The sequence below is a fragment of the Dermacentor andersoni genome, chromosome 5 (assembly GCF_023375885.2).
Source record: "Dermacentor andersoni chromosome 5, qqDerAnde1_hic_scaffold, whole genome shotgun sequence".
NCBI lineage: Eukaryota > Metazoa > Arthropoda > Arachnida > Ixodida > Ixodidae > Dermacentor > Dermacentor andersoni.
The window spans coordinates 166,750,627-166,764,125 of NC_092818.1; the positions used below are offsets into that span (position 1 = coordinate 166,750,627).

At 43.0% G+C, this 13,499-nt stretch overlaps 1 protein-coding gene across 1 annotated transcript in view; it reads right to left on the reverse strand.

Annotated features, from left to right (window-relative positions):
• Window positions 1-9,031, reverse strand: part of Invadolysin (leishmanolysin-like peptidase, invadolysin) — a 47,073-nt gene extending 38,042 nt beyond the window's left edge. The window contains exons 1-8 of the mRNA XM_050179187.3: window positions 7,743-9,031; window positions 7,401-7,501; window positions 7,154-7,184; window positions 6,947-7,029; window positions 6,699-6,816; window positions 6,277-6,452; window positions 2,790-2,895; window positions 2,598-2,692 (exon numbers count right to left, since the gene is read on the reverse strand). Coding sequence (XP_050035144.1) covers window positions 2,598-2,692; window positions 2,790-2,895; window positions 6,277-6,452; window positions 6,699-6,816; window positions 6,947-7,029; window positions 7,154-7,184; window positions 7,401-7,501; window positions 7,743-7,835 — 803 coding nt within the window. The 5' untranslated portion in view covers window positions 7,836-9,031. The remainder of the gene's footprint in view (window positions 1-2,597; window positions 2,693-2,789; window positions 2,896-6,276; window positions 6,453-6,698; window positions 6,817-6,946; window positions 7,030-7,153; window positions 7,185-7,400; window positions 7,502-7,742) is intronic.
• Between the last annotated feature and the right edge of the window lie 4,468 nt (window positions 9,032-13,499).

The following is a 13,499-nucleotide window of genomic DNA, read 5'->3' on the forward strand; positions in this document are numbered from 1 at the left end:
TGGCTGGTCAACATGCACACTCCCGATTCCAATGGTGGCACCAATGACGACTACTATAGTGGCTGCATCTGTCATGGCAATGCTTAGGGCATCATGGATGTGTCAACGCACATCATCTCCTGTTGAAAACAACTATTTTTGGCCAGTGTAACTGTGCCGGGCACCAAGACCAAAAAAGGAGAGTTTTGGTTTCCAAATTCTGAAACTCCTGCGAGCAAATTCGCTTAGCTGCGGCTGGATCATCACTTGCAACACCATACGAGCAAATGGCACTCAGCGAGATCAAGTAAAACCTGGCTGGTCTGGCTTTGTGTGGTGCATAATCTTGCCATGATAAAATCTGTATAATAGTACAATGACTATAAGCAAGAGGGATGCCTGTAGGCCTACACAATATGTGCAGGTTTTATGTTGTTACGCAAGACACAGGTGAGCATACTTGGTCAGCATACGAGCATTATATAAGCAACTTTGAAGGTACTCTCATACAACTTTTGCATATATATCTACAAATGTATCCACCGAGATATCAACCGACCCAACAGCCAGGCAGGTATGCGAAACCCTGGATAGTAAGCAAAGAAAGCTTCCTTTAAAAATGTTAGTCAAGCATTCTGGAGTGCTGGACATGTGGCTTTCATCGAATTGCCATGCATTTATTCCTATTGCATTCCGCAACTAAGTGCTGCACACTTGAAATAGTACTTGTGCTGTATATGAGTGTTTCTACAAGAGAATGACCTGTTTCAGCAATGCAGCAAAAGCTTACTTCATGGTGGCAGATTTGGTTTATACCACATAGCAGCCCATACAGCCCAACGAAGACACAGTATTACAACCAGTTTTTAATAGTGTAACAAAATGCATCAGTGCAGCAGTCACACCAGCTCTGCGCTTCATGTCTGTGCCAAGTCTAGCACCGTGATTTTGTAGTGATGCCTTTCAGCCCTTTTCACATTCGTGAGTGGTCAAGTGACACTTCGCTCAGGGCAGAACGTGGAATGCGGCCACTCACGAATGCAAGCAGTTCCGAAAGGCAGTAACACCAAAAAAGGCCTTGCCACAAAATTGCGGCCCAGCCCCTTTGTCTATCTATGGCCCCTGCCCGTGTGTGTTACAGCTCAACCCCCTGGATCAGTTACACTAATAAAGACTGTCTGTAGTTAACATGTGTGTTTACTGTTTAAAATGCAGGTGCTTTGCAGCATCAACTCATCTAAAAAAATACATGTACTGCTCTGCAACAACCTAAAGCCACCATTTTGTCATTGGCATGTATCCTAAGTGCCAGGTTCACTCCTGTCAGTATCAATTTCTTCACTGCAACACACAAAATTCTATGTACGGTAAGCTCCGCATACAAACAACTATACTGTAGCAGGAAGTCGCACTGTTTTGCAAATGTATGCATGGGTTAAACGTGCACTTACATTGAGCCAGACGTCAGGGTTGCATGCAGCATATGAATTAATTTCACTATTATGGTGGTTGAAAAACAATTTCTGTGTAGAAAAGTCTGTACTTTGCACTGTAAAGAGCCTAGTAACGTTGTGGCGAACGAACCTTAATGAATTTGCAACTTGGGCAGTTTAATTAGTCATTTTCCATGAGTTTAATCCCTAAAACAAAGTTTCATGACAATTCCATGACTTTTCCAGGTGCTCAGAATTTCTCGACTTCTCCAGGTTTTCCAGGTCGCCAACACCCTGCTTTATGCCTATAATTTCTGTTCTGTTTATTACTTGGTATGTATTTCCAGTATCATGTTGCTTGCTGTAGTCCTTATGACAAAGCATTGGGGGTATGGATATAACTCTAATTTTTCAATATGTGCAGCCAAATGAAGGTGCAAATTTAGCCCATTACAGCAGAGAGCTGCTCAAAGCATAGATGGGAAAAATTGTGTACAATCGAACCTCGTTATAACCAAACCACATATGACACAAAAATACATTCATTATACTCAACATTTGTCATAAGCATATATCTATTACACATGGATATCTGCGAGAAACGTTTTAGATTTACCTTCATTACATCCATGGTTATTATATCAGTCTCTGCAATTACAAACATTGGGTAACCTGAATTCCTTTAATGACCCCATCTTTCACAGAACTTTACAGAAAAAAATGCTAGAACATCTCTCACACTGGCAGTAGGCCAGTCTTTATGTTTTGTCAAACTTTGGTTGGGAATGTTCAGAAAAGTCTAAGTGTATTGTTGGAGTCAAATGTTAACGGGGCACAAGATGAAGAGCTGAATATGCTTCCGCAATCTGAGAACAAAACAGATCTGATGCATTACTTTACTTGCTGTGGGCAGAAACTACGTGGGAATAAAGCTCTTTCGCAAAATTCACATCCTGCAATATTTTCACGCGAAGTGTACTCGGCAAACAAAACACACTAAGTCCCACTCGTGTTGAACTTAAGAATAGCAGCAAGAGAAAAGACCATACACAACTACAGCATGAATCACATCAATGCATAATGTACGTCCTGTTCAACACAGCCACCCACATGCAACAGTGCAAGCAAGCTGGGACTATGCAGCAAGCACAGCTTACAAAAACTAGCCAATGCAATTTGACTCACTCTTTGTTCACTGCTGGTTTTCCATTCCGTTCTCGAGGTGTCAATGGATAGCCATTTTTGTCACGAAAATATGCATATAAGCTCACCGAAAAACCCTGTGTAGCAAGACACAGAACACTCAGATGAAACATTAAACATGCAATACGAAATACCACAATGCTGGTATGTATGAATGTATACATGAAAGCATACCAAGGCATGAAGAATTTCATGTTTCACAGTGGACAGCAGGGTGTCCATATCTTGCGGCTTTGTAGAGATTGAGTCGGGACAGAGGTTGGCGTGGCCAGCAATAGGTCTAAAATAGATGTGTGGGCCCCAATACAAAAAATAACAGAATTAGAAATGTGAATTAAACGGTCCTCTCAGAAAGACAGTGATAGCAGACAAACATTTTGAGACGAAACCTACAAAAACAAAATGAAGTCTCTACAATGGTGCTGCCAACTTGAAAATAACAAAGAAACTAATAATGCATGTGTGCTTTACAGTAATAATACCCCAAGTTTAGATTCTGCAACTAAAATTTGAAATGATGACAGTGAGAATGTCTAATAAATGATAAAGAATATGATATAAACGAGCAAAATCCATTCAAACATGATAATTACAAGCTTCAGATAATCACAATTATAGGAGACTGTTCACAACAAACAACACTGAACAAAAGTTGAAGTGAGCAACTTCAACAATTTTCAAAAATACTCTGTAATACCCCTGTCACACTGGGAGTTTTAATGTCATTCGAATCGAACGGCATTCGGTGCAACGAATGTCATTTGCCCGCGGAGGTGCTACACTCGAAAAATTAATGTCATTCGGTGGCGATATCAATGGCGATCATCCCGGAAAAAAACGTGGCAACTAAAGTAGAACAAGGTAGGTATAAAGTGCTTGCATAAGCAATCCATATATTTAAATAAATTTTTGGGACGTCACTTCACTGAAAAAAAAATATATTTTAGTAATGCCTATAAAAAAAGTTATTCTATTTCAGACTATGTGGCCACTATAAGCCAAAACAAGGCTTAGCCACCTGAGTAGCCGATAAATTGAAAACAAACAAAATGGCTGACATGGCGACGCTGGACGACGACGCTAAGTTGCAGCTGGTGAAGCGATTAGTTGCTGCGTACTTTGCATTACGAGCGAGGCGTAATAATCGGAGGAAGCGATTAGACGTTCTATGGCCGACGAGCAGAGTGGCAGCGGCATGGGCGGCGGCCAGACGCTGCTGAGCTGGAGAGTAACAACATTTTGCGACAGCCTGTCGCACATATTTTGTCTTTTTAAAGTAGCAAAACCATTAAAACACGCAAACGTTATTATTTCTGTATGAGTACGGTTTTCAATTTGCAAATACTGTGTCCTGTTTTGCTTTGTTTCTGGGGTTGAGAGTACACATTCGCTCCGAATGCGAAGCCGAATGAGTTTCTCGAACTCATTCGATTGCGAAAGTCATTCGGTGCTAATGACATTAAATATCGCTGTGTAGCAACCGAATAATGTCATTCGATGCTAATGCCATTCGGTTCGAATGACATTAAAACACCCAGCGTGACAGGGGTATAAGAGGTGAGATTGTATTCTTTTCAGATGAGGAAATAGAAGAGAGACAAAAAAGAACAACTGTCAAATGCAACAACTGCTTCTTTCAGCAGTGATGTGATACACCCATGCAAAATTTTACAAAAAAGAAACTAAACAGCATTGAACACGAGCTATTCTAATCTTGTCCAAACGTTCGTTTTAAACAATTATGGAGTAATGACCAGAATGCAGTTCTAAAATGCTTCCAACATTAAGTTCTGTGTTAATGTCAGTTTAGCCACAAATGTTGATCCTTCAGGAATTGATTGGCTTTAAACAGAAGTATTAAACCTATCAACATATGCACAGAAAAACATAAAGGCCTAAAGAAACAAAAAGAGGCAGAATTGTATGATTGAAAAGAGTGCCTGCTACATTAAAAAAAAAAGGCACCACTAAGTAAATAAACAACAAACACCACTACAATATTCTAGAGAGAGAGAGAGAGAGAGAGAAGGGGTAAAGATGTATTAAATGACAGGGCTGAATACATCCTCACAAGATTTAAGTCCTCATTCATTTAATATCATAAGAAGCCAACAAACACTGACACCAAGGACAACATGGGGAAAATTACTTGTGCTTAATAAATGAAATAAAGAAACAACTTGCCGTAGGTGGGCAACGATACCACAACCTTTGCATTTCGCATGCGATGCTCTACCAATTGAGCTACTGCGGCACCATTTCCCCATCCACTTTCTTGGGTATTTATGTTTCCTAGTAGAACCCTGGGAGTGTTAGCCAGCACCACCACTCACAAACCAAAGCGGCGGATGTGGAACATCCTTTCTGCCGCAGGGGCCACAAGAACGTGATCTTTTTGGGTGAAGGCAACCGGTCGATAAACCCACACATGCTACCTGAGGGCATCAATGTTTCCAGATTCGATACCTTCGTTATGTAATGAACGAGAAGGGGGTTTAACCAAGGGGCTTGATTTTTATTAGCCTTATCATAATATTTATTGTCATATCATGTCATATTTCATTTGCATTAATTTATCATTTATTTATTTCATTTATTAAGCACAAGTAATTTCCCCTGTGTTGTCCTTGGTGTTAGCGTTTGTTGGTATGACTAATATGATATGATATGACTAATAAAAATCAGGCCCCTCGGTTAAACCCCCTTTCTTCTCATTCATTAAATAACGAGGGTCTCGAATCCGGCAACACTGATGCCTTCAGGTAGCATGTGTGGGTTTATTGACCGGTTGCCTTTATCCAAAAAAATCCCGTTCTCGTGACGCCTGCGGTAGAAAGGATGTTCCACATCCGCCACTTTGGTTTGTGAGTGGTGGCACTGGCTAACACTCTCAGGGTTCTGCCAGGAAGCATAAATACCCAAGAAAGTGGATGGGGAAACGGCACCGCGGTAGCTCAATTGGTAGAGCATCGTACGCGAAATGCGACGGTTGTGGGGTCGTTCCCCACCTGCGGCAAGTCATTTTTTCATCCACTTTCATTTCCATTAATTTATCATTTCTTTATTTCATTTATTAAGCACAAGTAATTTCCCCTACGTTGTCCTTGGTGTCAGTATCCGTTAGCTTCTTATGATATGACTAATAAAAATCAGGCCCCTCTGTTAAACCCCCTTCCTTCTCATTCATTCAATTCAATAGCATCCAATTGTATAGGGTGTCATAAACTTGTGCGTCAGCAACAAAAATTTTTGTTAATTTGTCGTGGTATTGTCGAAAAAAGAAACAAGATGATAATGAGATATATCAACCCTGAACCAACATTACAGAACTTCATTGCTTTCTTTTAAAAGAAAAGAGTAGGATATATTATTCCATACAAGGGTCGACTAACAACTGCAAGAAGAGATAAATGAACTACATGCATTTGGAAGTACATGGAGAGTAATTAATGCTTAGCTCCAACAGCAAGAGCCAAGGGCATTCCATAGGCACAAGGCCACAATACTGAACGCACAATGTAGGCACCAAATGAGTAGTGCTGTCAAGGCCACAAGAAACAAAAGGCAACTTCAGCCCAGCCAATCACATCTACGTCACAAGACAAAAGACACTCAAGGAAGTGGGCATCCAGCAACATTGGTAGTGAGAGAAAGTGCGCACCTATCAGTTGACGCTTCTTGCTGACAATGGGCCGCATAAGCAACGGTTTGGCCCTTGAAGCAGCGATCAGTCTGCATGGCTGACACGTAAAACACAAAGTCAGCATCAGGTATACCTCGGCCAGCACTCCCCTTCGTCCGGCAGTAGCGGCCCGTGCGGTCACATACTCTGCAAGGCTGATGCAAAAGGAGCAATGACAGGCATAATTCCCTGGTGCAGCAATAAGACAACCATACTTTTGCACAGTCATTAAATCAATTAAACTTCGGTGCAACAACTTTTACAAGCTCTTAAGCAGTGATTTCAGCAAGTGACTTTGAGTGTATGGCCCATTCATTAAGTGCAAGACAGGTAAACAAATTTTTAAAAATCTGTTTGGATCTAAATAGGAGCAATAAACATTTCGAATGTATTACACATACCTCTAAATGCTCTTCAGGAACGACTACTTCGCCGCAGGTTGTCTCGTTCTCGCAATGTTCATTGCAGTAAAGGTACGGGTCCTGATCTGGTGAGAAGGCTTGGTTGTTTGGACATTTCCTGTGAAACACGATTGAGCGCAGCATGACTTGAATGTTACTTGAGAGTTACTGAATATGGATCCCAAACTGTCACAGGAGGGAGCTCAACGCACGTACGCGCGTTTATATTATTTCCTTTTCTGTCTTACCTGTTCAACCTTATAGGCACTAGAGTTGGCCTGACCATAAGAGTCCTCTCCCAGTACGCAAGTGCCTCAGGTAAGATTGTGTCCTATATGCGAGAGATGTAGAAAGCCGCCGGATTACACTTACGCATTGCGATCACGAAGGAATTCCTATACTGTTGCAGTAATGCGGACAGACAAGTACAAGAGGTGATAAGGAAGCCAACTCACATTTATTATCCCGAATTTCTCCGGCTGCAACCTGAAAATCAAGTAGATGGAATACGGTGATCGAGATCGAAAACTCAAGCAAAGAGCTAGTGTCGGAGTTTGATATGGCAAAACCTTTGCTTTCATAGAAGCAAAAATGACCAAATAAATTCATGCATTCGAAGGAAAGAGAAAAAAATGTTCTATGCAATGCCGCACGGTACGTGTTCAGATGCAAAAAAAGAAAAAAGAAAAAGGAAGCGCTCACCTGAAAACGCTTTTATCGTAGAACACCTTGATTCTTAGAGGTTGACTAATGCTTCGTTTTCTTACATGCGATGAAGGTTCTAAGTGCACCGGGTTAAGCACCTGCAAGTATGTCCAAACACATTTCGATGAAAACAAACTGCAGTGAGAAAGTGTGAGTGTAAACATGATAACGGTACGAACTAACGGGATGCTCTGTGTGAACTACGAAAAGCAACAATCGCGCACGAAAATCGGGTAGGCAAGGAGACGCCTGAGATCGAGTCACTACGGAGACCCTCTGTCAACGAACGGAAAACCAGGGGAAATCACACGACAAGTGTAAAACACAGCAGTGACTTACATCTTCGATCTTTGGCGGGACGTAGCTGCAACGGAAGCATCGAACGCACGTGAAGCACGACGTAAGGAGGGCCCAGTACGCGACGAACTTCATCGAGCTCGAGTGTTTCGATTTTACCCCATTGAATACGCTCCGCTCTGTCCGTCCCCCCCAAACCTAGCCACAGCTACACCCGCTACACTACTCCAATCTGATCGTACCATCAGCCGCTCGACACAGCCGGGGACGCCTTCCGGTTGCAAAGCACGTCCCTAGCGCGTCTTGTATGTCGACAGCTCGACAGTGCTGCCGCCGCAGCCGATGCACCCACCGATGCGGCCGGTCGTCCGTGGCCGTGGCATAGAGGCCGTGGCTTTGCGCCAAGCCGATCTGTGCTACATGGTGCTACCTTGCCACTCGCGCGGAGTGCGATCCGTGTCGTGCTAGCAGCTAGCATACGATCCTCGGCAAAGCTAGCCAAGCGTCGAAAAATAATGGGGCTACGGGCACGAGCTAGGTAGTACGGACGGTGTCCGCCGCAGTCGCCAGTGACGCGACGTTGAAAAAGAAGGCAGGCACAAAACGAGATGGGCTTGACGTCGTCTTCCTAACCCACTTTACCATTGCTTGTGGATTCCGGTGTTTTATACGGTCTCATTCTTCTCAGTGCACGTAAACTTTTAGCCGAGCCTTCGCGGTCTGCTGCCGGCAGCAGTCGAGGGCGCACACAAGACATGCAAAGAAGGCTGGTATAAAATGTGCATGCATACCGAAGCTGTATTGTTGGTCTCGTAACAAAGGAGCACCGACGCGCGTCGGCCACCCAAACAACATAGCTCAGAGGACCAAAGTGGCCTGTCCGCATGGGCAGTCGTGAATGAAGGTATGAAAATTTTAGGGTAGTTGCCAACCGGCGTGGCGCGCAGCCCTCACGTATATCCCAGAATTTCTAAGTTATGTAGTCATAAGTTCATCACAGATCCGAATTCGACCGAAATCACAATTTGATACAGTCTCTATCTCTCATTCAAATTCTCACTTGTAGGGTTGCACGAGTTGGAACCGAATACAAAGGCAACTGTTGGCGCTGTTATAGTGAAATTCCGTTATAGCAAAGCCAAATGCGGTGGATAACTGCGAGTCTCTATGTACATTATCAATATGAAGTATATCGCATATCCAAGCATACATAGAAAGCACTTAATTCAAACCACATACCACCAAGAGCAAATCATGCCATATTCCTCAAACCATTGAAGTGTCCCTTATCTTTTGTTTGCAGCCAGGGTCAACGACTGTGTGAGCCGGACATTGAATATCTTTTACTTTGACAAGCACTGCAGCAGGGGCGGCACCAGAGGGGTATGAGGGGAGGGGGGCAGCCACCCACCCATCACCGCCCTGGAGTGACAGAAAGCTAGGTCTATCAGGGGCACCCCTGCTCCACTGAAGGACCTTGCTTGTCGTGGCTGTGGCTGCAACAGAAAAATCCTGGCACTCCTGATTGCAAATGAAAGCACAGTTCACACAATCATGTGCTGCAAACTAGAGAAATGGAAAATTCCTATGGGAGGGGGCTGGACGTGTGCACAAGGGCACATAAAAAGAAAAAAAAAGATGAGCAGGCAAACCTGCATTTGTCTTCTGAAATTACGAATGTGAAAGCTGGGCTTGAAACAAACAAGTTACAATCTTGCCATCATGGAAGAAAAGATGCTGCATTTTTACTTATACATGTAGCTATATGCGAACAAACTAATAAAGAAAAAGCTAATCATTTATCAGTAGCTGCATCACACAGGGCTGGATGCATTAATTCGGTGCCATTTTCTTCATTTTTTACTAATATTCCTTGAGGCATCACGTATGGAAAGGGCACGAAAGACAGGACAAGAGACCACACGAAGGGCGAAGTATCGGTCCAGTTTGACTATTGCTTTTGCTCTCTCTAATTCCAAGCATACGTAATATGGCCTTATTGCGAAGAAATGCCCAACTTGGCAATGCAAATTTTCCAATGCACTTGTCAATTTCACTTTGTGCATCTAATTATAAATACATTCAGTTATTTTTTAGCAAGCCTGTGGTCCATATACATTTACTCACAGGTGTACATTGTTAGCAGCTCTTAAAACTTCAAGCGCAATTTTTACTATTGGGCGTGGGATCTCAAGAAAGCTTTACAGCCTAAGACAAAAAACTGCCACAGCACAAGTCAATGACCAGAAATTAAAATTTGTAATGAGCTCATAATACATAATTTTTTTTTTTGCATTTGTACTATTGTTATGATCACGACTGAAACAATTCACTCTAAATGCAGCTTGCAGCAAGGCACTACAAATAGTGGCAAAGCAAGGCCTACTGGACCATAGTGCAGAATCATCGCAACATATTGGAAACATGTTAAGGAAATACAAGTGAGATGAACACTTAACCAAAGGGTTTCTGTTAGGTTACTATTATAACCCAGCTCTAAGTTCTCTTGTAGCCCTAAAATTTATTTTTGTCAACCCTTAAATGGCTGTAATGTAATGATTTTAAATTAACCCAACTTGTTCAACCAACCCAAACCACAGCATCTGTCTCCAACATCCTTGATCTTGTGTTGACCACCATGTCTGATGTAGTTAACCCTCTTACTTACCTCCCTGGCACAAGTGATCATTCTTTGATTCACTTTACTATCAAAGCACAGACCTTATCTAACAAAAAGCATAAAATAATTCGCGAATACGGTTGGGCAGATGCAACATCAATAGTTGAAACACAATCGTTCCTCCTTGATTTCATGTGCGATTTTTCTAGGTGCACAGTTGAGAGAACTGGTGCCTCTATAAAATAAACTGGTTTCTTTAGTCCAATGCTTCATACCACAGCGAAAAATAATTTCTAATGCACCGTCACCCTCGTTTACTACTGCTCTTAAATGGCTTTTGAACAAAAAAAATTTTTTTTTCATTGCGCTAAGCAAACCAATAACCCCAATCATTGGGCTGCCTATTTCCAAGTAAACGTGCAGTGCTATAATGACATCGAGTGTGCCAAGGATTTTTTCCCACTACTATGCCAGAAATATTGAAAACTAACCCGTGCAAGTTCTGGAATATTGTCAGTGGCTCAGACAACTGCCTTATTCAACTGGCACCAGTGTTGCTCAGATGCATTTTTTTCTGTAAAACCGTGCCAGTTTCTCTCCTGTGTCTTCACGACTGTAACTTTCCCCCTATGGATCACATAATCATTGATTCTGTAGTCATTGGTAAACTCAACATCATTCGGCTGCAATTACGTAAAAAATGCTGAAAATGACAAAAGTGTACTCTTCTGTTATCCTGTCCAATATTGTTGTTTTCAATCTTTAGAGTGCTCCACAATTCGCTGTGATTGGAAGGCAGGGAGGGTGGTTCCTGTCCATAGGTAAGGTAATGTACATCTTGCAGATAATCACAGACCCATATATACAAGCATCCCATGTAAGCGTCTTGAACTTGCTATGTATTCTCATTTAATTGAATTTCTAGAAGACAACCCTTTCTTCACTAACTGCCAGTATGGTTTCAGGAAGATGTTTTCCTGTGCAATGCAGCTATTATCTTTTACTAATGATCTCTTTATAAATAATGACGTCAGCTCTGACATTGATTGCATATTCTTGGATTTCACTAAAAAGCTTTCAATTGGGTGGCGAATGACTTACTTCTTAAATTAAGCAAACTTAACACAGACACCAAGGTATTCCACTGGAATAAAGACTTTCATGCTGACCACGCCTAGTGTTTATCTCCTGTCTCATCCGGTGTCCCACAAGAATCTGCGTTGGGACCCTTGCTCTTTCTCATTTACATTAACGGCCTACCCGACTGTATCATATTTTCATCAATGAAACTTTCTTGCGCAAAATTGCATCCTCTATTAAAGATTGGCCCGACCCTCTGATCGGCAGAAACTTCAAGTAGCTCTTAACCATGTCCTCATGGTGCAATAAATGGATGATGCAGCTAAACATCAGGATGTGTGAAAGCATGTGAATATCTTGATGGGGCCACACTATCAGCAGTGCATAATTTCTTGACGGTGTCCTACTAGATCCTGTGACCTCTTGCAAGTACCTTGGCATCTACATCAGTTGCTCTCGTTCTTGGCGCATACATGTTGACTATGTTACTAACACAAACTGCATGCTGGGTTGCTTACAACGCAATTCTTCCCGATCACTTTTGTCGGTAAAACTGCATCTATATAAAACTCTTGTTCGCCCTAAATGAGATTACACATCCTCTATCTGGGACCCCAAAAACGCTGCATTTTCAGAAATTATTGAATCAGTCGCAGCTCGTTTAATTCTATCAAATTACTCTCGGCATGCCAGCTTATCATCAAAGAAAGCAACAATTGCCTTAGATGAACTGTTCTTGCACCGTAAATGTATTTGCTTTCATTGTTCCACAATATCTATCATTATAATCAGATTCTAAGAGAAGTTATTTTTTCCCGCTCCCATCTATGTATCGTCGCGTTCAGACCATAAATACAAAGTTGGTGTGCCATCTTGCTGGACTAATACTTAGAGTGAATCTTTCATTCTGAAGACTAGCAAAGAATGGAACCACTTTACCGCTTTCATTGCTACCGTCACTGACACCTTCAAGACTGCCATTCATAAAGCCTTTTGTTAACGTGTTTTCTTTACTTGCTATAACTGTATTTCTTTTACTGTGCAAACATGTTATTTACCACTCCTTCCTATAATGCCCTCGGGCCTTGGAAGTATGCGAAATAAATAAATGGCCATTGTCATCATCCTATTGTGATGCCAGATACAAAATTTCGTCAGGCTATCATAGAGTGTATCACTGTTTCTTTGAGGTTAGGCACACGTTTTCTAGCAATGACAAAGGCCACAAGTGTGCCATGCAGTTTCCTCAGAATGGCCTGGTGTATCTGCTGCAGACCATGCAGAAATGTTTATTTTTTATGGTGAAATTTGTGGGGATGCGTGACTCTCACGCCTCCCCTGAGATCTAGTTTTCCCGCATAGCTCGTCTTCTGCAGGGCGGCTTCGCCCCCGGCGGTCGGAGTGGTTGAGGCGCAGTGCGGGAGATGGCGCGAGTGTCGCGCTGCTGCTAAAACCCCTCAATCTCCCAAAGTAGCGCCATTCGCTTCCCTCCTCCTCCGCTCGGCGCGGCCTCGACGGTGGCGCCGCCAGTGGTGGGCCTGCCGTAGCAGACGACGGCTAACACGCTGCGGGAGGAAATCCGCAGAAAAGTTCGTTCGAGCCTTGCGGAGCAGTTTTTTCAATCGAGATCTTTCTTCGTCAGTCGGTAACTTTTCGTATTGGAATTGCGGAAGAAATAGAGAAAATGACCATTATTCAAGGCCAGTGGCGTAGCTAGGTCGTCTGGCACCCGGGGCCCATAGGTCTTTTGTCACCTCCCCCCCCCCCCCCGGGTGTAGTCGAGGAAGGCGAGGATATCGACAATTTCCGGGTTTCAGCACCGGTACAGCCGCCTTGGATACCGCGCACGCACCCCGGGTCCCCCTCTCCTTCGCTTTCTTTCCCAGAGATCGCGAAAGCAGCAGGTATTGGCGGCGAGGAGTAACGGAGTCGCCACCTATCGGAAGCGCCTCGCTGGGGTAATATGAGGGATCACGCGGCGCGCTCCTCATAGGTTTTGCTGTCAGCGCTCACTGAAAACACCACGCGGGAGCTCTCCCGGACATTTCTGTAAGTACGTTCGAAACGAGACAATTTTTTTAATGTCTAAATAATAATCT